The following is a 21,754-nucleotide window of genomic DNA, read 5'->3' on the forward strand; positions in this document are numbered from 1 at the left end:
CAAGTAGCAGTGAGGGAAGTGGAGGTCAGACCCAGCCATGGTACTATTCTGAGGCATGGGAATGTTCCAGGGCAAAGATATAAAAAGGGTGTGGCACTCCAGAGGCCTCAGTTCCCTCCAACTTCAACCAGCTGAATGGAGATAGAGCTCCTCCAGAATTCTACCAGATCCATATATTTTATAATTATTTGGTTATAGTTAGACTGGTTTGTCAGTGTTCGTATAGTGCTAGATTTAATTTAGAAATAAGTTCTTCAGTGCTGGGGAAAAAAAAGATGACACAGCTGAAGACCAAAAAGCTAGGATTTAAGAGGTACGTCTCATGCCTAGCTGTGTTTCTGGTGGCCAAAACACATGCATGGTGTTTATCATATTTGGTCAAAAGACATTCACCTTCAAAATACTTGATTTGCTCAACCTTCATGACATGAGCCAAGAAGGAAAGACAGAACAGGCTTCAGACTATCTTACTCCAGGAAACTCTGTCAGCGAAATTGCCTGGAACCAAGAGAGAGCAAGCCTCTAACAAATCTTAGAAGCTTGCATTGGCTCCAAGCAAGTCTGGAAGAAAGAAAGTTAAATATTTGTCTTTGGTGCTGTGCACTAAGGAATCTAGAAGTGTGAAGCACCCAAAGATCAAGACTGCTCAACAGACTGTGGGATCGAACTCTGTTTCTAGAGCAATCCACAAGAAAAGGACAAGGCTGTAATAGTGAGCACAAAGACTCCATCCTTGTTGGTGTTGGCCTCTTTTTATCAAGAACCCATCTGTGAGAAAGGTCCATCCGATCCAGTGCTATTTAAAGAACCTTCCCCAAGTGATGATTCTCTGTCTAAAACCAGAAGATGCTCTTCGGAGCTGATTGTTTCAGATCCGAAAGAGCCGGATTCGAGAGAGAAGATGAAAAAACCTGTTATGAAGGTTTAAAATAAGGATCTGACTACTGAGAATTTGCAGTCTGTTTCCAGTGCGGTACCACAATGGTTGGTGGTTATAGAACAGATTCATCGATCGGATCTGTCTCCTTCTCAGTCGGTAATGAATCCGTGTGTCAGTTGAATAGGAACTGAAGATTTTACTGGATAGATAGATAATCCTTCAGAGAAGAGAAGGTAGATTGAAGAAGTTAGGATTTCTCCCATACATACATCACTTAAGACTCCTTCTGGGTCTCCAGAAAAAGGTTTTTCTCTATTATATTTTATTCAGCCTAGCAGGTTATTATCTCCACTTCCCTCAGGACCGAGAATGGCTTGAGATCAGACAACAGATCCAAAGAAGAAATCGAAATCAAGCTCGGTCAATTTAAGCAAGCTCAGTCATTTCTCCCAGATCTGTAGGGCAGAGAGATTTTCAGCCAGATCAAAGTATGGGGCTTTGGCCAGATTGTCAGGCTTCACTTTGGTTTACGTCAGTGGTGGGCAACCTGCAGCCTGTCAGGGCAAGCTGCTGGCGGGCCACCAGACTGTTTGTTTACATTTGCATGGCCTCCTGTAGCTCCCAGTGGCCGTGGTTTGCCATTCCCGGCCACTGGGAGCTGCAGGAAGCGGCAACAGGCCCGCACCACTTCCCACAGCTCCCATTGGCCGGGAACGGCGAACCGCAGGCACTGGGAGCTGCGGGCAGCCGTACAAATGTAAACAAATGCTCTGGCGGCCCACCAGCGGCTTACCCTGATGGGCCACAGGTTGCCCACCACTGCTTTATGTGGTCTCACTGGCCTTCTCCTGTACCTTTTCAAGATATTCCTAGATATAGTAATTGCCAACTCGATACTGAGGACATTCAAGCATCAGACCCAAAGAGTATGGATTTGATAGTACATCAGAGTCCTTCGTTTACAGTTGCAAGAGACATTTTATCTGAGGAAGAAGAATTGCTAGAGATCCAAGAGTCCCATCCAGACTCTGAACTTTACTTCTCCAGATAGAAGTGTAGGGGTGATTGCTACTTCATCACATTCAGATGATGTGGTGCTCTTCCAAGGACATTAGAGATTCCCTTGATTCCTGTTGAGAAATCCTCACATTTTAGAAGCAGCAGCTAGACAAATCCTTTATTGGAAGGATTATCTCAACCAGCTTTAAGCAATTTGGAATGACCCTCATAGCTCAGCTTATGTTAAAAAAGGCTAATGACCTTTACCTGTTTTCCCAGGAGGGAAGTGTTGTGTTTCATATCTCCGTTCTCCTAATTCATTGATAGTAGAGGCTGCACTGCACAGATGAAAGCATGCTCAGGCTTATTTTATCCCCTCTGATAAGGAAGGGAAAAGACTGGATGTTTTCCTCAGCCACTTCAGATATGAGAATAGTGAACCATTAAGCTGTAATTGCAAGATATCAGTGAAATCTTGTCAGGAAAAATGTTGTGATTCATGAATACTCTCCTTGAGGAGCAAAGGAGGTTAGCAAATGTTCTTTTGGTAGAAGGACAGAATGTTGCTATAAGTTAAGAACTTTTTATTGTTGGTTTTGTGTATGATGTAGATCCATCTACAGCTCTAATTACTTATATATTGCAGTACTTATAATATCTTAAAAGAGTGGATCTCTCTTTGTCATCAGTCAAAGTTAATCTCTCAACGATCTCAGCATACCATGTCTCTGGGGATAGTAAATTGGTTTTTATTCATGATGTAGTCAAAAGATTCTTGAAAGGTCTTAATAATCTATTTCCACCAGTTAGAGAGCCTATATCATCTTGGGATTTAGTGCTTACACTAAGTGCAACATCTGTTTGAATCTCAGGGGAGCTGTACAATACCCTATTTATACATTAACAGTCATCTTGATAGCGATCACTTCAGCAAGGTGCATAAGTGAATTACAAGCGCTGATGGCACACCCACTATTTACTGTCTTTAATAAAGATAAAATAATACTCTGTACATACCCAAGATTCTTACTAAAAGTTCTGTTAGAATTTTAATAAACCTCCATCTGTAATGTTACCAGTTTTTCCCCCAAACCTCACTCAAGGTGGGGAGGCTAGATAACATCTACTAGATGTTAGAAGGGCTTTAGCTTTCTACTTAGATTAAAAAAAACCATTTTAGGCAATCTCCCAATTCATTTATCTCTTATGAAAAAAGGAATAAAAGGAGAGTGGTCACTGTATATACTCTTTCAAGATAGATTAGGTTATGTATTAAGGATGTTTATAAGCTGATGGGTCTCCCTCTTCCTGAAGGAGTTAGAGCTCATTCTACTAGATGAAAAGTAGCTGCTATGTCATTCTCTGGACATATTCCTTAATAGAAATATGCTGAGCAGTAACATGGAGTACAGTCCACACTTACTAAACACCAGACATTAGGCTTAGAATCTAGATCAGATGCAAAATTTGGCAAGGAAGTTTTGCAGTCTTTTTTTAATTAGGACTCTATATTCCCACCATCCTGGGTCTGAGTTACTGCTTGTTAGTCTAGCCCATGAATAGGAATATGCAGAGGACACTCAAGGAAGAAATGAAGGTTATTTACCTGTAACCAGAATTCTTTGAGATAGACTCTGCATATTCATGCTCTCTGCCCACCTTTCACCTCTGCCTCTGAGTCCTACTTATCAAAAGATCTGGGGTTGCAGAGGAAGGAACTAAGGCAGCTGTAGTGCTATGCCCCTTTTATAACCTTGCCCAGGAACATTCTGTGTTCATTGAGGAGAGAGGCAAGAGAGACATGTGAGGCACCAACAAACACTGCTGGGTACAATTCTACCATTCATGTTGCACCAGTCAGAGTGGGAGTATGCAGAGTCCATCTCGAAGAACTCCTGTTACAGGTAAGTAACCTTCATTTCCTTAGTTAATAAATAATAGTCCAGTCCTGCAAATCCTTAACTCAGTGTAGTGCACACATCCCCAAATAGTCCCGTGGCTTCAATGTTACTACTCAGCGGTGTAAACGTTATACCTACTAGTCGGGGATTGCAGGAATAGGCTTCAACATGTTAACTGTCAACTCCATATTGTTATTTAGTTATCTAATAACATTTTTAAAAAAAAAAACCCTCATGCTAGTCATAGTCTAATACTTTTATCCAAAAACAGAGAATTTAAAATGTTGATAAAATGTTTTCCAAACGCCTTTTGTTGTTTCAGCCATCTGCATAAATTAAAGACCATATGCAGCCATGCCAATTAATACTTTTTGTTGTTGTTTTCTTAAAGACATGGGAAAAACTGCTCTTTGGAGTTTGCTTTTTTCATGCTCTTGTTCAGGAGAGAAAGAAGTTTGGCCCTCTTGGTTGGAATATCCCATATGGATTTAATGAATCAGACTTGCGAATCAGTATCAGACAGCTGCAGGTAAACTCTTTATTTACTGTTGCTTCCACAGTACAGAAATGGCTGTGTTAAATGCTCAAACACACAATCATAAACAAGTTTCCACAACTTTAGTTCAGATTCCTGTTGCTATTGAGACAAAGATAAATAACCCAGACCACATTATATTTATAAAAATATGAAATTCTTGATTAGATTGAGATACATTTTCTAAAAAAAAATTCACAGAGCCATTTGGAACTCAGTATAACAGAGTTAAAACTATATTTCAAAGGAAGTCTCACTATCGAGTAGATACTATCAAACCAGTAGATACCATCAAGCTGCTCACTGCTCTTAGTCAAAGGAAATTTTGATACACAGCCAGTGGCCAGGGCTGTCCTGTCTGACTAGCTCTATAGCACTCCTGAAAATATTTTACCAATTGAGCCAATCTAGACAAGAGTCAAGAGAATTTAGGGTGGGAATTACAAATGTTGAGTTTGAGCTGAAAAAAACTAATGATGAGTCACTGAAAGAGACAAACGTTTTGAAGGTTAAAAGCAAGATACTCTGAGCATCGAAGGAGACTTGGTAAAAGAAAGAAATATGTCTTTGCTAGAAAAATCAGGCTACAGAAGATACACAATTTTAAATACTGTAAGAATGATTGGATGATTTGTTAATCCTTGGACAAATCTTTAAGTCTCTGCCCAGATCTTACTCAGGTAAAACTCCCATTAACCTCAGATGGGAATTTTAGCTGAGTGAAGACTTCAGAGTTTGAATTTGCTGCTGCACTGGGGAAGAACATTTACTACAGCTCTGTATGAGTTAGAGCAGGGGTAGGCAACCTATGGCGTGCATGCCGAAGGCAGCACACGAGCTGATTTTCAGTGGCACTCACACTGCCCTGGTCCTGGCCACCGGTCCGGGGTGCTCTGCATTTTAATTTAATTTTAAATGAAGCTTCTTAAAAATTTTAAAAACCTTATTTACTTTACATACAACAATAGTTTAGTTATTTATTATAGATTTATAGAAAGAGACCTTCTAAAAACATTAAAATGTATTACTGGCTTGCGAAACCTTAAATTAGAGTGAATAAATGAAGACTCGGCACACCACTTCTGAAAGGTTGCCGACCTCTGAGTTAGAGCATACTCTTCTTTCCACACTGTGTGCCACTCTTGCTTTGTGGGCCTCTCCATGGAAGGGTATGTTGGGTTTGTGGCCCCATCTCCGCTTCTTTCCTATTTAATAATAAAAGTTAGATCACACTGTTTCTCTAATTAACTATAGGATTTGATTTACAAGCCTCATTGGGATTCAAGGTGGTGAAGTGTCTTAGATTCATTGTTTTCTTTGTTTCAGTTGTTCATAAATGAATATGACCATGTTCCATTTGAAGCTATATCTTACCTTACGGGTGAATGTAACTATGGAGGACGAGTGACAGATGATTGGGACAGACGTTTACTAATGACTATGCTGGATGATTTTTATAATCCAGATATAATTGAAAACCCACGGTTCACCTTTTCTCCCAGTGGCAACTACTATGCACCACCAAAAGGCACCTATGAGGACTACATTGAATTTATTAAGGTAACTTTGTTTCTTTGTACAATGGAAGCTCACGTAATATTTGGTCTAATTGCATTAGTGAATATTGCAAAAAGAAAATATTTTCAGTGATGTGTGATTTTTAATTTGATATTCCATTAATGTTAAAAAATTACTTCTGCATGAATGTAACAAATTCATTTTCCAATATTAAAATGCTGGAACATCTAGAACAATAATATTTAGCTCTTTTATAATGCCTTTGCTCCAAGGTTCTTAAATTGTATAATAATAATATACAAATTACAGTATTATTGAAAAATAATAATTCTCTCGGTACCTCACATCACTGAAATACAGACACTTCTGGGGTAGAGCACAGAAGCTGTAGAGCAGTCCACCATTAATTTTGAATAGGAAGTAAAGAATACTACATCTAATTGAAATCTCAAGGGAATTTAGGCAGATCAAATATAATTACTTTTAGTTGGAATTTGGCAGAACATCTTATATAAATTCATGGTGGTTAAGTCCATTAATGGCTATTAGCCAGGATGGGTAAGGAATGGTATCCTTAGCCTCTGTTTGTCAGAGGATGGAGATGGATGGCAGGAGAGAGATCACTTGATCATTACCTGTTAAGTTCACTCCCTCTGGGGCATCTGGCATTGGCCACTGTTGGTAGACAGGATACTGGGTTAGAGGGACCTTTGGTCTGACCCGGTATGGTCATTCTTATGTTCTTATGTAACATTGGGGATAGCACTCCTGCTTTTGCAGAAAGTGCCTTAAGATATTTATTGAACTCTAAGTCATGCATTGCTTCAGTACGGTCCCAGGGAGAAGAATCCTATAACATTGAATCACAAATGTTACTCCCTGCTGCGCTAGGTGTTTTCTGAGACGTCTCCTTTCTCAGCACTGACCTCACCAGACTCTCCTTAGACTGTGAAATCTGACAGGATCAAACCACAAAGTGATCTGGGTGAAATATCGGGTGGTAATTTCATTGAGAGGATCTACTCCTTAGAACCCTGCGTCAAATCTTGCTGTCTTGCATTGAGGCCAGGAGTTGGTTTTCTAGCGACAAGTTTCTGGAATTATGAATTGTGCAGAAGATGGATAACCCAGAAATAAGAAAGGGAAACAGTTTACCCAGATCCTATTGGTCATGCATGGGGCTGTAATTTTTTTTCTTGGTAGTTTATGTAGGATTCACAGATCAACAAAAAATTCAAAAGTTAGTGGTAAAGCCTTGAGAGGTTACAAACATGATACATGAAGCAGACAAGGGTCCTGGGTCTGAGCCTCTCCACATTTAAAAATAGTGCTTTTGTGTGTGCTTCATTTTTCATTTGATGCCCATCCTCTTTCCTTTCCTTGGCTCCCTTGCAGGTATGTTGTGATCTAAAGTGCTTTGTGATTTGAAACACCCTAGACTTTGTTGCACTCCAGAGCGTGTACAACTTAATGAGGAGATCAGCAGGTAGATAATAGGGCCTGGTATAAAGACTAGAAAGCCATTGTCAAGGGATTCACTATTTGTGAGGTCATGGTTCTAGGCCTAATACAATGTCCCCTGAAGCTAATGGAATCTTTCCATCAATAAGCTTAAGATCAGGCCCTTAATGAACTGATTTATCTAATGAAATATATTGCTTACTTAATATGTTTTGCCATAGAATCTTCCATTTAGTCAACAGCCAGAGGTGTTTGGGTTGCATGAAAATGTGGATATTTCAAAGGACCTCCAGCAAACAAAAGGCCTCTTTGAATCTCTGATACTAACACAAGGAGGAGGCACGCAGGGTGGCTCCTCAGGAGGTGGTGACAGCACTCTGTATGAAATTGCTGATGATATTCTCATTAAGGTAATGTAGAAAGACAAACAGCATAATAATTGATTAGAATAACAAATACTCCGACCATTACCTGGCCAGCTTAATGTTCTTCCTTGAGATTGTCATTTGCAAAATGGTAATGGGCAACTGGACAGATGATTGGGCCACAAAGGGACCTTTGACCACAGGAATGCCTTCTTCACCTCCTTTGGGATTGCAACAATGCAGTTGCAACAACACACTTTCTCAGCAGCAAATACCGTTACTGAGCAACTTGTAGCTCTACTCTCTCCACTGACTCCCCTAGAACATTGCATTAAGTTTAAGTTCTTGGTTCTTATTTTCAAAGCACTAAATGGCCTGGGCTCAGGACACCTAAAAGACTTTTCCACAAGGACCATGACCACCTTTGACACCTCCACTCCTCAGAAATAATGGAATTGTGCCCCTCCAGAGCAAAGCTAGTGTATGCAGGAGATAGGGCTCTTTTGGGGTCTAGCCCCATACTGTGCCATGTTCCTCACTCTCCATAAGAACTACACCAAATCTTACCAAGTTCCATTCCAAACATAAGATCATTTATTCCTTAAGAAAAATACACATTAACTTACTCAGAAAACAAACAAAAACTCTCACAGATCTCATGCTCATGGGACGGGAGTGGAATAGAAAGTTAACCCCGTCCAATTAACCTAAATCTCCTTGTTTGCTAGGAAGTACTCAGATACCATGGTGATGGGCATGGCATAATAATCTGAATAGAATAGTGATTTTTTTAAAATAAAACATTGACTTTGTAGTATGGTTCTCTCTTTTTCTCCCTATCCCTGTGCTACATCTCTGATTCCTAAGTTTCATTTTGCATTGGGAAAAACTCAGATGGGAGCATTAAGCTGTCCAACACAAAGTGAAAGTGAAGCACTTATCAGACTGTGGGGAGTCCACAGTCATATATAAAGTGGAGAGAAGTGTCGAGCAGCTAACAGTAGAAGGGAGAGAAATCAGAGCAAATAACCTGGGGGAAAAGTCAATTCAATATTGCAAGCAACTTCGCAATCGTTAAAACATTTACATTTATTTTTACATTTTCAGTTATGTTCAAGATATTTTTATTGACCAACCAATATTCAATAGGGTGTTTTACTGAATATCAGTCATTCACCATGGAGCTTATGTGGTTGCTTTGGGTCTCTTTGCTTTTAATATCTCTTTGAAACCATTATAAATTAAAATGTGCACTTATCAAAATGTGTCCAAATCTATTGACATTTGCAGCTTCCAAATGATTTTGACATTGAGGCTTCCCTACATAAGTATCCTGTGAGATATGAGGAAAGTATGAACACCGTGTTGGTGCAAGAAATGGAGAGGTTTAACAAGTAAGGGAATTAATTAATTTAATTAAAATGTACTTTCAATCAACCCATTCACAGCAGATCCCTTTTCTGCCAGGCATCCAGTGTGGTCTCTTTATAGACTCTATTCTGAAGAGTTTTTTTCTTCAATTCTAATCGCCTGCAGTAGTGTCTGCATTTCTGCATTCCCAGCACTTTTCCTTTATTAGGCAAGGCAGAATATAGGTTGGATTTAAGGAAAAATATTTAAATGGTGAATAAATTGGAGGATAAGATATGCAATGGGGGGAGGGTCCAAAGAAAAGTTTGGTAATAGGTTATTTGCAGGATTGTGCTTGTATTGCTTTATTTTTCACTTCCATTTCTTTATTCCGTCCGTTCTCTTCTTTTTGGTCTCATTGTTCCTGTGCTTGTATCATTTTCTTTTTTCCTCCTTTATGTATATTTCTCTCTTTTTTTATTATTTTCTCACCTGCTCCTATCTGTGCCCCATCACTTTCCTTCTCTCTTCTCTGAATGCCCCTTTCTTCCTATACCCTCACCTCCACTCTTTTTGCTGTCAACTATAATCCTCCACTTTTTTTTCCCTTTGGTCCCCAGTCTCCATCCCACTTTGTCCAAATTCCTGTTTTGTCTCCATCTGCTCCCTATTTCTTCCTGACACCCTTATTTTTCTCCTTCTTGACCTTCCCCCACCCTCCCATCTTTCCCCCTCTGCCCCATAATTCTCTCACAAAGCACTCCTATAATTCTATCTGATCCCTTAATTCACTCTCCAAGCTCCCGTTATTTCTCTCACTCTCCTTTTCTCCCCCTCTTTTGTTATCTGAAACCTGCCTCCCCCATCTACTCCATACATATATTGTACATTGTTCCAGCTAAGCACTGGAACACATTGCCTACAGAGGTTGTAGAATCTCCATCACTAAAGGTTTTTAAGAACAGGTTAGACAAACATCCATCAGTAATGGTCTAGTTATTACTTAATCCTGCCTTGAGTGCAAGGGACTGGACTAGATGACCTACTGAGATCCCTTCCAGTCCTACACTTCTATGATTCTGTGATTCTATTATTTTTAGGGTTCTGGTTTTAATTTCTTGCCAGGACAGTATAGGCAAGAGACTATGAAATTCAAAGTAATGCATAAAACAAAATGCCCCATTAGGTCTTCAACTATTTTAGCAGAAATATTTTATTTTACATAAACAGAAAGAGATGAGCTTATACAGCTGCCATTGGACCATTATTTCCCCAAGAATATTCACTGCATAGTGTTCTATTTTTTTTTTAAGCTAGAGGTGGACTTTGCACTGGAGCATTGGATCTCCCCATGAATTTTCCCAAAGATTGGGGGATTCCAGATCAGCAATTTTGCCTTAGCCCATTAAAGTGACAGAGGCAAGCTGCAAAGTCTGACTTCGGATCCAGGGGTGCTTGGATCTAGGTTCTGGTTTGGACTCAACTATTTTTAACCAGATGAAAATAATTAGAATTTCTATATCACCTTCCATCTAGACATCTCAGGCACTGTACAGTTCATAATGAGTAAGGTTAAGAGTTTATCATGGATATTTTTAGTAAAAGTCATGGACAGGTCACGGACAATAAACCGAAATTCATGGAAATCTGCAACCTGTCTGTGACTTTTACTAAAAATACCTTGTGGGGGGACTAACAGGAGGAGCCCCACTGGGGGCTACTCAGGCTCCTGCAGCAGCCGCTGCAGCCCCAGTGGCTGATCCTGTGGCAGCGGCCTCTGCTCTGGCCCTGGGGGCTGACCCAGCCCCAGCCACTGCTCCGGCTGCTACTCCTGTGGCGAGGGCTGACTGACTGCTGCTCCAGTCCCGGGATGCTGACCACTGACTGCTGCTCCAGTCCTACCTCTGCTCCTGGTCGGGGGCTGACAGCTGCTCCAGTCCTGCCACTGTGGCGGGCTGAAGCCAAAGAAGTCATGGAGGTCCGTTAAAGTCACGGAATCGATGACCTCCATGACAGACTCCTATCCTTAATAACGAGTTAAACCTCACAGAACCCTTTGAAGCCAGGCAGATGGGATGGAGAAAATGAGACAGAAATTAACAGATTTGTCCCAGGCCACAGATAAGCAGAAGAAAAGGTCTGTTAAACGGCAACAGTATGGGCACAATCTGTAATTTTGCAAATATGGCAAATTGTAAATGAGGAAAACCTGGTTATGCTTGTTTCATAGCCATCACAATAATGTAATATTATTTCTTGAGATGATTCTTTCATATCTGACAAATCATGTCAAACCTGTTGTATTTCAGTGACAGTTCTGTGATATTTTCTTTAATTCTAGTTTACTCCGAACTATACGTATTACCTTAATAAATCTGAAAAAGGCCATTAAAGGACTGGTTGTTATGGATTCTGAGCTGGAGGCCCTGAGTGGCAGTCTGCTTGTTGGAAAAGTTGCCGAGAACTGGGCTAACCGTTCATACCCAAGTCTTAAACCATTGGGAAGCTATATCCTAGATTTTCTAGCGAGGCTGAAATTCTTGCAGGTAAAGCAAGAGGGACTGTGTTACTAATAATTCTGTTTGATTTAAAATTAAAGGATGATTTGGACATGGGTTGGTAAAAATTGACTCTTTATATCTAGACTTTCTAAACAAGGTTGTATAGAATATGGCTAAATTTTTTGTGGAAAACTGCAAATACTACCTAGGCCTATACTGAATAGCAAAGATGCTTGAAAGTATCTCTTTCTTCCTCCTCCCAGGACTGGTATGAGTTAGGAAAGCCCAATGTTTTTTGGCTATCAGGATTCTATTTTACTCAAGCTTTTTTAACTGGAGCCATGCAGAACTATGCCAGGAAGTACACTATTCCCATTGACCTGCTGGGATACGAATTTCAGGTATGGATAAGTGATAAAAATCTATTTTACTAATATGGGTCCTGATGTTTCCATGAGATATACTAGGTGGACTCTATGCCTGATTGGACGGGTTCACTTGCACATATCTCATTGCAGGATTGAGACCTTGATTAGCAATGGCATTGTAGATCTGCAACCATGTTTTCCATTTTATATCTGTAAAGGAATGCTATTAAAAGTATATTCCTCATTACACTTCATCATCTAATTAGGAAAACAAATCACTTGATAAACTTTAGTGTTCTAAGTATGATGATAAAGGATAATTAACATCACATAGAAAGCTGCCATCTTAACAGTTGATGATGTAAAGTAGTACTGAAAGAAGAGGCTTCACTATTTTATCCTGATTTGGGGTTGCTCTCTGGAAGATTGGCTTGTAGAGCTAATAGCTCTAAAACAAAACGACTGTGGAAATGTATTAACATGTATTTCCTTTTAGGTTATTCCCAAGGTTACATCTGATACTGCACCAGAAGATGGTGTTTATATCCATGGATTGTTTTTAGATGGAGCTCGCTGGGACAGGACCAAGTCAGTAATTAAAATTTTAAAATAAATCTTTAACTTTCTTATTTTCTCATATTAGATTTACTGAAATATTTTAACATCATTTCAATGATATACTCTAATTTAAAATCTTCTCCTTCCTCCATGAGATCTTGACAAGAAAAAACACAATGAATCTGCTATACTGTAGTATTGGGATGTTGCAATGTGCTTACTTATAATAAAAATGGAGTTTTCTTTCATGAAATTGCCCTTCTACATGAGTCACAGAACCATTCAAAGTAGTAAGGCCAAGATTTTCAAAAGTGACTAGTGATTCCTGTTGCATCATTTTTCGGGTGCCCAATTTGAGACACTTCAGAGGGACTTGATTTTTTGAAAAAGGTTTTCAGGGGCTATGTCTCTCGCATGTGAATAGTGTAGTGTTTCCTCTCCAAACCTACAGCACTTACTATGTGAGTACAGAATGAATTTTTTATATCAGGTCCCCAGTGTATGAACAGCCCTCCTAGTCCCAATCACAGAGCAGCTGGTGGAGCCCTGACCTATCCCTTTGTTGCAGCTGACCTGGCCATCCTCAGGGTGAGTCACCTAGCGCACAGGCAGCTAAAATGAAGATAAGCACCAATTCACATCTTGGTCCCACACAAGAAAAGGGCAGGATTTGGCCCACTATGGTTTAATGTTTGTATAGTCATTCAAATATGGTACTTGCTACTTTGTAAAGTTTCTAAATAGATGGGAAAGGGTACAGGCCCTAACAGCCCTCAAAGCGAATATTTTAAAAGGGGCCTTGGGAAAATCTCAGATAATTTTTTTCCCAGTGGAGTGAAGCAGTGCATTTTGAAAAAAAAATCAGAATTAATGTGCAGAGTAGTTGGAACTAATTACCAGACAATCAGAAAAGTGCACATTGCAAATAGGACCGTGTTTTCAGCCAACTTCAACTGGTCTGCAATTTTGCATGCCTGATGTACATTAGGGCAGGCCTACACTACCACTTAAGTCGATGTAACTTACTTTGCTCAGGGGTGTGAAAAAGACACCCCCCTGAGAAAAGCAAATTACAGCAACCTAAGTGGTGCTGTTGGTGGGAAATGCTCTCCCACCGACATAGCTTCTGCCTCTCACAGAGGTGGAGTAATTATGCTGATGGGAGAGTGCTCTCCCATTGGCATAGGGTCTTCACCAGATGTAGCTGCACTGATGTAGCACTTCTAGTGTAGACTTGCCCTCAGTGTATACAAATTTCACATCCAAGCATCCAGCTCCTCAATTTGTGCTGATAAAGCAGCTATATACCCACTTCTGCTTGTACAATTGTTTACACACATAAAAGTGGCTGCACAAAATCAAAATCTACAGTGGGTTTTAAATTTTCATCATACTGTTACAAGATAATGGACACTTTTAAAGGTAATGTAGTTCAGCAAGTAAAACTGCATGTTTTATTCCAAGAGTTTAAACAGCAAAGGTCAGAGCACAGTATGGCTTTTTATTTGTTATTTCCTAATCCTATCCCTGGTATGGGATTATGAGAGAAATGTTTTTGATATCCGATGATTTTACTGGACCCTTTGAGAAAGGTAAAGACAGGGAAGTCCTCTAGCCCTGTTCTGCATCCCCCTCCTCTTTTGTTTTATTTCATTCTCGCTCTTGTTTATCTTTCTCTCTCTCTCTTCTTCTCATTCTTCCCTTGTTACATCTTTTCAGTTTGCTTCCATTGTCTGTATTTGTCCTGACATTTCTCTTTCACTTCCCCTTCCTTTTATCTCCATTCCCCTTTCTCATCCCAACCCTTCCTACCCAACAAAGTAAAATACAAAAATATCTCTTTTAAAAATATACCTTTTATAAAATTGTGTTTAATAGTTTCTTTGTTTGTCTCACCAGGGGAATATTAGCTGAACAGCATCCCAAGTTGCTCTTTGACCCGATGCCAATCATTTGGATAAAACCAAGTAAGTAAAGTGGTCTGGAACCAATGTTTCTTTGGATTCTAATGCAACAAGAGATTGCAGTAATGTATTTCTTTAATGTTGCAAAAAGACCAACCCTTCTCTCTCACCAAAAAATCCAAACGCACATAGGTCTCCATTCATCTGATGTGATCAATGGCTTGCCTGTCAAACATTGTGCCTTTTCACTGGCTGACCCAGTTTTTTATCTGAAATTTATCTGGTCTGTGCCTCTTTCCCCCCCACAAATGTTTATTCAGCATGGATAGGACAAAGGAGGAGCTAATCAGATAGACATTTCATATAAAATGAATTTCGCTGCCTCCAAATTGGATCTGCATGTATTTTTTAGGCATAAACTAGCCTTGGCAAAAGAGAGCATGGTTGTTGAAATCTTGACTCCATAAAAGTCAATGGGACATCTGCAATTGATTTAAATGGGGCCAGTATTTCACCCCATATGTGTTAAAATTAATGTTGCTCAAAGTATCGCTAACTGCTGCAGAAATACTGTCTATAGATGGCTAAACACTGATAATGTTTTCTTCTGACTGACATCTACTATTGTTTTCCCCATCTGGTTCCTCCTTTCTTTGATCAGGCGCAATTATCCTAAAAAAAAACCTTAGATTTTTTCCCCAAAACATTCCTAATGTTTCTCCACAGTGGTTTAGTTTCTACTTAGTTGTAACTAGCTGTGAGTCAGCCTCACAAAGTATTCCATTCTGTCCATTTACCCCTTCTATTGACATTGGAGGAGTCTGTTCACGGAAGCTGACTGATGTCAGAAGAACATGATTTAAGCCTTTGTGCAAGTTATGTGTAAACAGTCTGGGCACATTACAGTTCCTCCAGAGCTGTAGCCTCAGAACTCAAACAACTTGAATCATGATTAGGTTCTCGAGCTGCTGAATCAAATTGCCTTAGAGCCCCAATTTTATATGAAGAGCTCGTGCACTTACTAACATGCGCTAAACTATAACCCGACGGTATTTTAGTCAAATGCTTTGATTTTTATACAACTATTTAGCTTTGAATACCTCTTTGAAAGATTTGAAAAGCAGGTCGTACAGGAAGGCATCTATTCCTGTAAGCAAACAATAGCAAACATACTGCCTCTAGTCTATTAGCCTATGTAAATTCTGTAAATTAATTTTTAAAAGAAAATCAGAGCAAGGAGCGACTTCTTTTTAAGTTTTGCTGGATGAAAATATTTTGTCAAATTTTTATTTAGCTTTAAAAATAAGTCAGAATGAATATTTGATTTTTACATTAGATTACTTTCATTCATCTAGTACATCTACAGTATATAAGTCATTCCTTTGTTTGTTCTTTTTTAAGCTAAAAAGTCAGACATAAAGAAATCTACTGCCTATCTTTGTCCGCTCTACAAGACAAGTGAGCGTAAGGGAACCTTATCCACTACTGGACACTCGACTAATTTTGTCATTGCGCTATTGCTAGAGACTGATCAACTAGTCCAGCACTGGATCAAGCGAGGTGTTGCTCTGCTCTGCCAGCTGGATGACTAACCTGGAAGAATTCAGAGGCAAACCTCATTAGACACCTCTTTCTTTTCCTTCCTTTACTGAGCAATTGACGCACACTGTCTCAGAGAAACATCTTGATATATTTCTATGTGGATGGATAAGACTAATTTTTTTCTGATCTTGAAATATTGCATTTAATAATTGTATGATGTTATTCCTATTTTTAAAATATATAATGATCTGGAGTGTTCATTTTATTGTTTGGGAATATGGTGCCATGAGTAAGTATCTAGATCTCTTTTGTCACTTATTAAAATATCATAAATGATATCTTGATGAAAAAAATGAAAATTGTATGAACTCCCATATGGGAAGCATTGTAGTAGACAGCATTCAAGCACTGTAGGCCTGAACCACAAGAGTGCAAAGTCTGGATGTTCAGATCTGGTGTTTTGGTTTGGACCCATCTCTAATTTGTGTGCTGTCACACAGGTGGTGGTGGGAGAAATTGTTTACCTATGTGATAAAACTGAATTTAAGATGCACCTTTGTCTGCTTCACTTGCATACTTCCTAGCAATCCATCATTACTTGAACTGCTTCTAATATTCTAAACTCCTCAGCTTCTTTTGTATAGTTTCCATGAAAAATAAACAGCTCAAACAAACAAAACCCCCACAACTTGCCATAAAAATGTTATCTCCTTTTGCATCCTGCTTACAAACACAGTTGTTATATTGCGTAAAGTCCAAATTCACCACACATACCTTTTCCTAGGATTTGGTTTTATTAAAAAGAAAACTATAGTAAGATAAAGATCACCTCAAATCTTCTTTTAGGCTTGGCTATTTCTAGAGTTCTTTTCTCAGGACTCCTAGAGCCTCTCTCCCAAAGAGCCATTCCCACCTCTCCTTATAACCAGGAAGGGGAAGGATTCCACAGAATAGACTTAACCTTTTCTCTGCAATGTGTTCAACTATAGTATGTCATCTGGAGGGGAGTTGAGACACCAGCCACCTTTCCTCCAGGATCAACAGGTGTGAATTTGTACCTCAGAAATTAGTGTCCCCATATCTGCTTATTATGCAGAATCAAGCAGAGGGGTAAAATGGAACATGAAAAATTCAGTTCAAGTGGTTAAAACAGTTTCAATTGATACATTTTCCATTTAATGTTAAAATTTCCCTTGTATGAGTCTAAAAACTCCACAAATCTTTTTAACCCTTAGGAAACTACAGGTTCCTAAGAGCTGAACATCTGAGTACCGGCTAATTTCTGGCCCCTGAGGTGCACCGTGCTTGGGAGGAAAGAGTACTTTGCTCCCACCCAAGCTCCCATATCCCACCTTTCCCTGATGTCTGTGTGTTGGAACTAGAGGAGTATCAGATACAGGCTGTCCTCCTCCCCTTACAAACACACTCACAGTCTCTCTCTCACTCTCACACACACACACACACACACACACAGTATGTGCTTTTCTTTGTCTAAATGTGAAAATTGTAATTACATATTGGCATGTGAGCAACTTCTGTTACAGTATTGTCTTCTTTTAAAAACAAACTTCCTTTTGTTTATATATTATTTTATTTCTTTGTTTATATTTAAATGTATTGATTTATGTAAAGCCAGAGTTTGATCTGCTCTCTCGCATTTCCTTTAGGCAAGCTCCCAGTAATGAATCCTGTCCTTTAAATGTACTCTATGTTGATAAGCATGTGAAAGCAGCAGGGATTTTTCTTTAAATGAGATGTAGAGAATGAACATATTACTTCCCTTAAACATCAATTTTCATTAAAACAATTACATCTGAAATATTATATCAAGAATTCTGGACCTTTAATCTCTTCTTTTACTGATATATAATTCATCAGATCATGTCATCAGACATAGCTAACCCACGTGTATGAAATGTGGAGAAAGTCCTAGAGTATCTTATGATCAGATATTTATAGAGAGCTATTAGTGGATCTGGACTCTTCAGAGATCATTTTTCAATACATGAAAATATCAGATTCAACTTAATAATCACTTGTTTAAAGCGTGAGGTCCTCTATAAGGTGAGAGAAAATCTTTTATTTTCTATTCTGAGTTTATCGTGAAATTTTGTATTCTTAAATTTTCCCAAAAGCAATAATTAGACTTGAAATGTATGTGTATAACTGATGGTATTGTGATCAATTTGAGTTTGCCTGCAATACAAACATTTATTTGTTTATATGTTTTATTTATATATTTATCCAGCTGCTGTACATATGTAAGTTGGAGATATATATGGAAATTGGACTGGGTAACAAATTAAATGATTCAAGCTTGCTATAAATTCCTCTGCTCAACTTCAAAATATTTCTAGAACATTTTCCAAACTCAACAAGGGTTGTGCTGACATTTACTTTCATTGTGCCTTCTTTGTTGGTTAATAGGAGCCAGTCCTGAAGTCCTTATTTAGGCTGACTCTCTCTGGAAGTCAATAATGAGAGATTTGTCTGAGTAAAAAGACAGTAGGATTTGGCCATAACAGACTAACATTGATTGTATAAATATGATGTCACGTACTTCATTGTGCAAAGCAGCAATTAGTAACTTGTGCACATGTGAAGTGGACCTCAACCAGCAACCGGATATACGTTTTTATCCCTTTCTCTCTGCTGCCATTAGTTGCCATTGCAGTCACTGTATATTTTTTAATTTCAAAAAGTTTTATTATGAAAGCTCTGCTAGAACTGATTTGTCACTTTAATTATTTCTTCTACCTTTCCTGTTGAATGGTTTCATTGGTTTGGTCATTTCTTTATTTCCATGAAATCATAAAATTGAAACCAATTGTCAAGTTTTAAAAGGAGAACGTTAGCTATTTTATTTTTTATTCTGCATTGTCTGTAAAAAGTCTTAAAAGGCTGAAAATAATTTTCTGTGCATAGTTTAATCCTTTCCATTTGGCAAACATTGATTTCTACTAAGCCCATTCCCCCCCATCCTTATGTAGGTCAAATTAATATGGTGCTCTGTGTTTACTCCATTGTTTGTATACGGGCATTGTTGATTGCAGCATTCATCTGAAATTAGTAGATCAAAAGTTTATGTAGGTTCTGTAGAACTATTGAGACTCACAAACATGTAGAGCTGTTCAGGACAGCTTTATTTTGTTCTGCAAATTGGTCTTTCGGATGCACACAATAACATGGATCAGAATTTCTGGCAGGTTTGAGACACATACTTCGCTGTGGTTTTCACTGGAAGACTTAAAACATGAACTCTTACACAGAGCTGCAGTGCTTTTCTGACAGTAAATGCTCCTTGGTTGAAGCAAATCTTGAGCAAGAGCAGTGATCTATGAATTGTTTCCCCACTGCCAAGCATCACGTGAGCAGAGTATGGGAAATTATAGCAAACACTTAGGGTATGTCTACAGTATGAAATTAGGTCAATTTAATAGAAGTCGATTTTTTAGCAATCGATTTGATACAGTCGATTGTGTTTGTCCCCACTAAGCTCATTAAGTCGGCGGAGTGCATCCACAGTACTGAGGCTAGCGTCGACTTTTGGAGCGTTGCACTGTGGCAGCTATCCCACAGTTCCCACTGTCTCTGCCACCCATTGGAATACTGGGTTGAGCTCCCAATACCTGATGGGGCAAAAACATTGTCGCGGGTGGTTCTGGGTACATGTCGTCAGGCCCCCCTCCTTCGCTCCCTCCCTCCGTGAAAGCTACAGCAAAAAATCCTTTCTCACCTTTTTTCCTGGGTTACCCGTGCAGACGACATACCACGGCAAGCATGGAGCCCGCTCAGCTCACTGTCACTGTACGTCTCCTGGGTGCTGCTGGCAGACACGGTACTGCAGTGCTACACAGCAGCAGCTCCTTGCCTTTGCAAGTTAGCAAAGACAGTTAGCAGCCATATTGCACTGTCTGCTGCTGTCTCCTGGTTGCTCCTGGCCAGCCTCGGTGAGGTCGGTCGGGGGCGCCCTGACAGAAATGGGTGCTCCTGGCCGGCCTCGGTGAGGTCAGTCGGGGGGTGTCTGGACATAAGTGGGAGTGACTTCAGGTCATTCTCTTCTTTAACTTTTGTGTAATGGAGATTCAGTCCTGCCTGAAATATCATGCCAGCTGGAGGCTTTTGCCTCAGGCTGCTCTCCCAGCCGGCAGCACCGCCTGGTCGCACCTACCCCAGCCTACTCCTTTCTCCCATGGCTCATGAAGCCTGGACAGTAGTAAGGAGCAGTTCAACTATAGGCTGAGCAAGTGCAGAATGGTGGTAGAATGTGCCTTTGGACATTTAAAATCTCGCTGGTGCTGTTTGCTGACTAGGCTGTTTGCGATTAGAAGAGCACAGCAAGGCGCGCTACGCATCAGAGAGGCTTTGAAAACCAGTTTCATGACTGGCCAGGCTTCGGTGTGACAGTTGTGTGTGTTTCTCCTTGATGCGAAACCGCCCCCTTTGTTGATTTTAATTCCCATGGACACAGATTTATCTCAAAGCACGGACCCTGGCAATTTGGACATCATGGTGGTAATGGGGCAGGTTCGTGCTGTTGAATGCCGATTCTGGGCCCGGGAAACAAGCACAGACTGGTGGGACCGCATAGTGTTGCAGGTCTGGGATGATTCCCAGTGGCTGCGAAACTTTTGCATGCATAAGGGAACTTTCATGGAACTTTGTGACTTGCTTTCCCCTGCCCTGAATCACAAGAATACCAAGATGAGAGCAGCCTTCACAGTTCACAAGGGAGTGGCAATAGCCCTCTGGAAGCTTGCAATGCCAGACAGCTACCCGTCAGTCTGGAATCAATTTGGAGTGGGCAAATCTATTGTGGGGGCTGCTATGATCCAAGTAGCCAACGAAACCACTGAGCTGCTGCTGTCAAAGGTAGTGACTCTGCGAAATGTGCAGGTCATAGTAGATGGCTTTGCTGCAATGGGATTCCCTAACTGTGGTGGGGTGATATACGGAACGCATATCCCTATCTTGGGACTGGAGCACTAAGGCAGCCAGTATATAAACTGCAAGGCGTACTTTTCAATGGTGCTGCAAGCACTGGTGGATCACAAGGGACATTTCACCAACATCAACGTGGGATGGCCGGGAAAGGTACATGATGCTTGCATCTTCAGGAACTCTGGTCTGTTTGAACAGCTGGAGAAAGGGACTTACTTTCCAGACAAGAAAATAACCGTTGAAGATGTTGAAATGCCTATAATGATCCTTGGGGACCCAGCCTACCCCTTAATGCCATGGCTCATGAAGCCATACACAGGATCCCTGGAGCAGTTCAACTATAGGCTGAGCAAGTGCAGCTGATGGTAGAATGTGCATTTGGACGTTTAAAACTCGCTGGTGCAGTTTACTGACTTGGTTAGACCTCAGCGAAACCAATATTCCCATCGTTATTACTGCTTGCTGTGTGCTCCACAATATGTGTGAGAGTAAGGGGGAAACGTTTATGGCAGGGTAGAAGGTTGAGGCAAATCGCTTGGCCGCTGATTACGCGCAGTCAGACACCAGGGTGGTTAGAAGAACACAGCAGGGCGCGCTGCGCATCAGAGAATATAATATATGGAGATATACCTATCTCAAAGAACTGGAAGGGACCCCGAAAGGTCATCGAGTCCAGGCCCCTGCCTTCACTAGCAGAACGAAGTTCTGATTTTTGCCCCAGATCCCTAAGTGGCCCCCTCAAGAATTGAACTCACAACCTTGGGTTTAGCAGGCCAATACTCAAACCACTGAGCTATCCCTCAAGCTTTGATAACCAGTTTCATGACTGGCCAAGCTATGGTGTGAAAGTTCTGTTTGTTTCTCCTTGATTAAAACCTGCCCCCTTGGTTCACTCTACTTCCCCATAAGCCAACCGTCCTCCCCTCTCCCT

The 21,754-nt window shown here is 40.2% G+C and overlaps 1 protein-coding gene across 3 annotated transcripts in view; it reads left to right on the forward strand.

Moving 5' to 3' along the window:
- The window catches only part of DNAH12 (dynein axonemal heavy chain 12), a 181,279-nt gene extending 163,070 nt beyond the window's left edge, over positions 1-18,209 (forward strand). The window contains exons 66-74 of one of the 3 annotated variants that reach the window (XM_065550977.1): positions 4,172-4,309; positions 5,642-5,875; positions 7,516-7,704; positions 8,950-9,053; positions 11,351-11,555; positions 11,774-11,911; positions 12,375-12,466; positions 14,336-14,403; positions 15,742-18,209. In XM_065550977.1, the coding sequence (XP_065407049.1) occupies positions 4,172-4,309; positions 5,642-5,875; positions 7,516-7,704; positions 8,950-9,053; positions 11,351-11,555; positions 11,774-11,911; positions 12,375-12,466; positions 14,336-14,403; positions 15,742-15,932 (1,359 nt within the window). In that variant the 3' untranslated portion in view covers positions 15,933-18,209. Of the gene's footprint in view, positions 1-4,171; positions 4,310-5,641; positions 5,876-7,515; positions 7,705-8,949; positions 9,054-11,350; positions 11,556-11,773; positions 11,912-12,374; positions 12,467-14,335; positions 14,404-15,741 lie in introns of those variants that run through there. The other 2 variants (XM_065550978.1, XM_065550979.1) reach the window with 2 other exon arrangements.
- The last annotated feature ends 3,545 nt before the right edge of the window (positions 18,210-21,754 follow it).

Source organism: Chrysemys picta, chromosome 7, assembly GCF_011386835.1.
Source record: "Chrysemys picta bellii isolate R12L10 chromosome 7, ASM1138683v2, whole genome shotgun sequence".
Classification (NCBI taxonomy): Eukaryota; Metazoa; Chordata; order Testudines; family Emydidae; genus Chrysemys; species Chrysemys picta.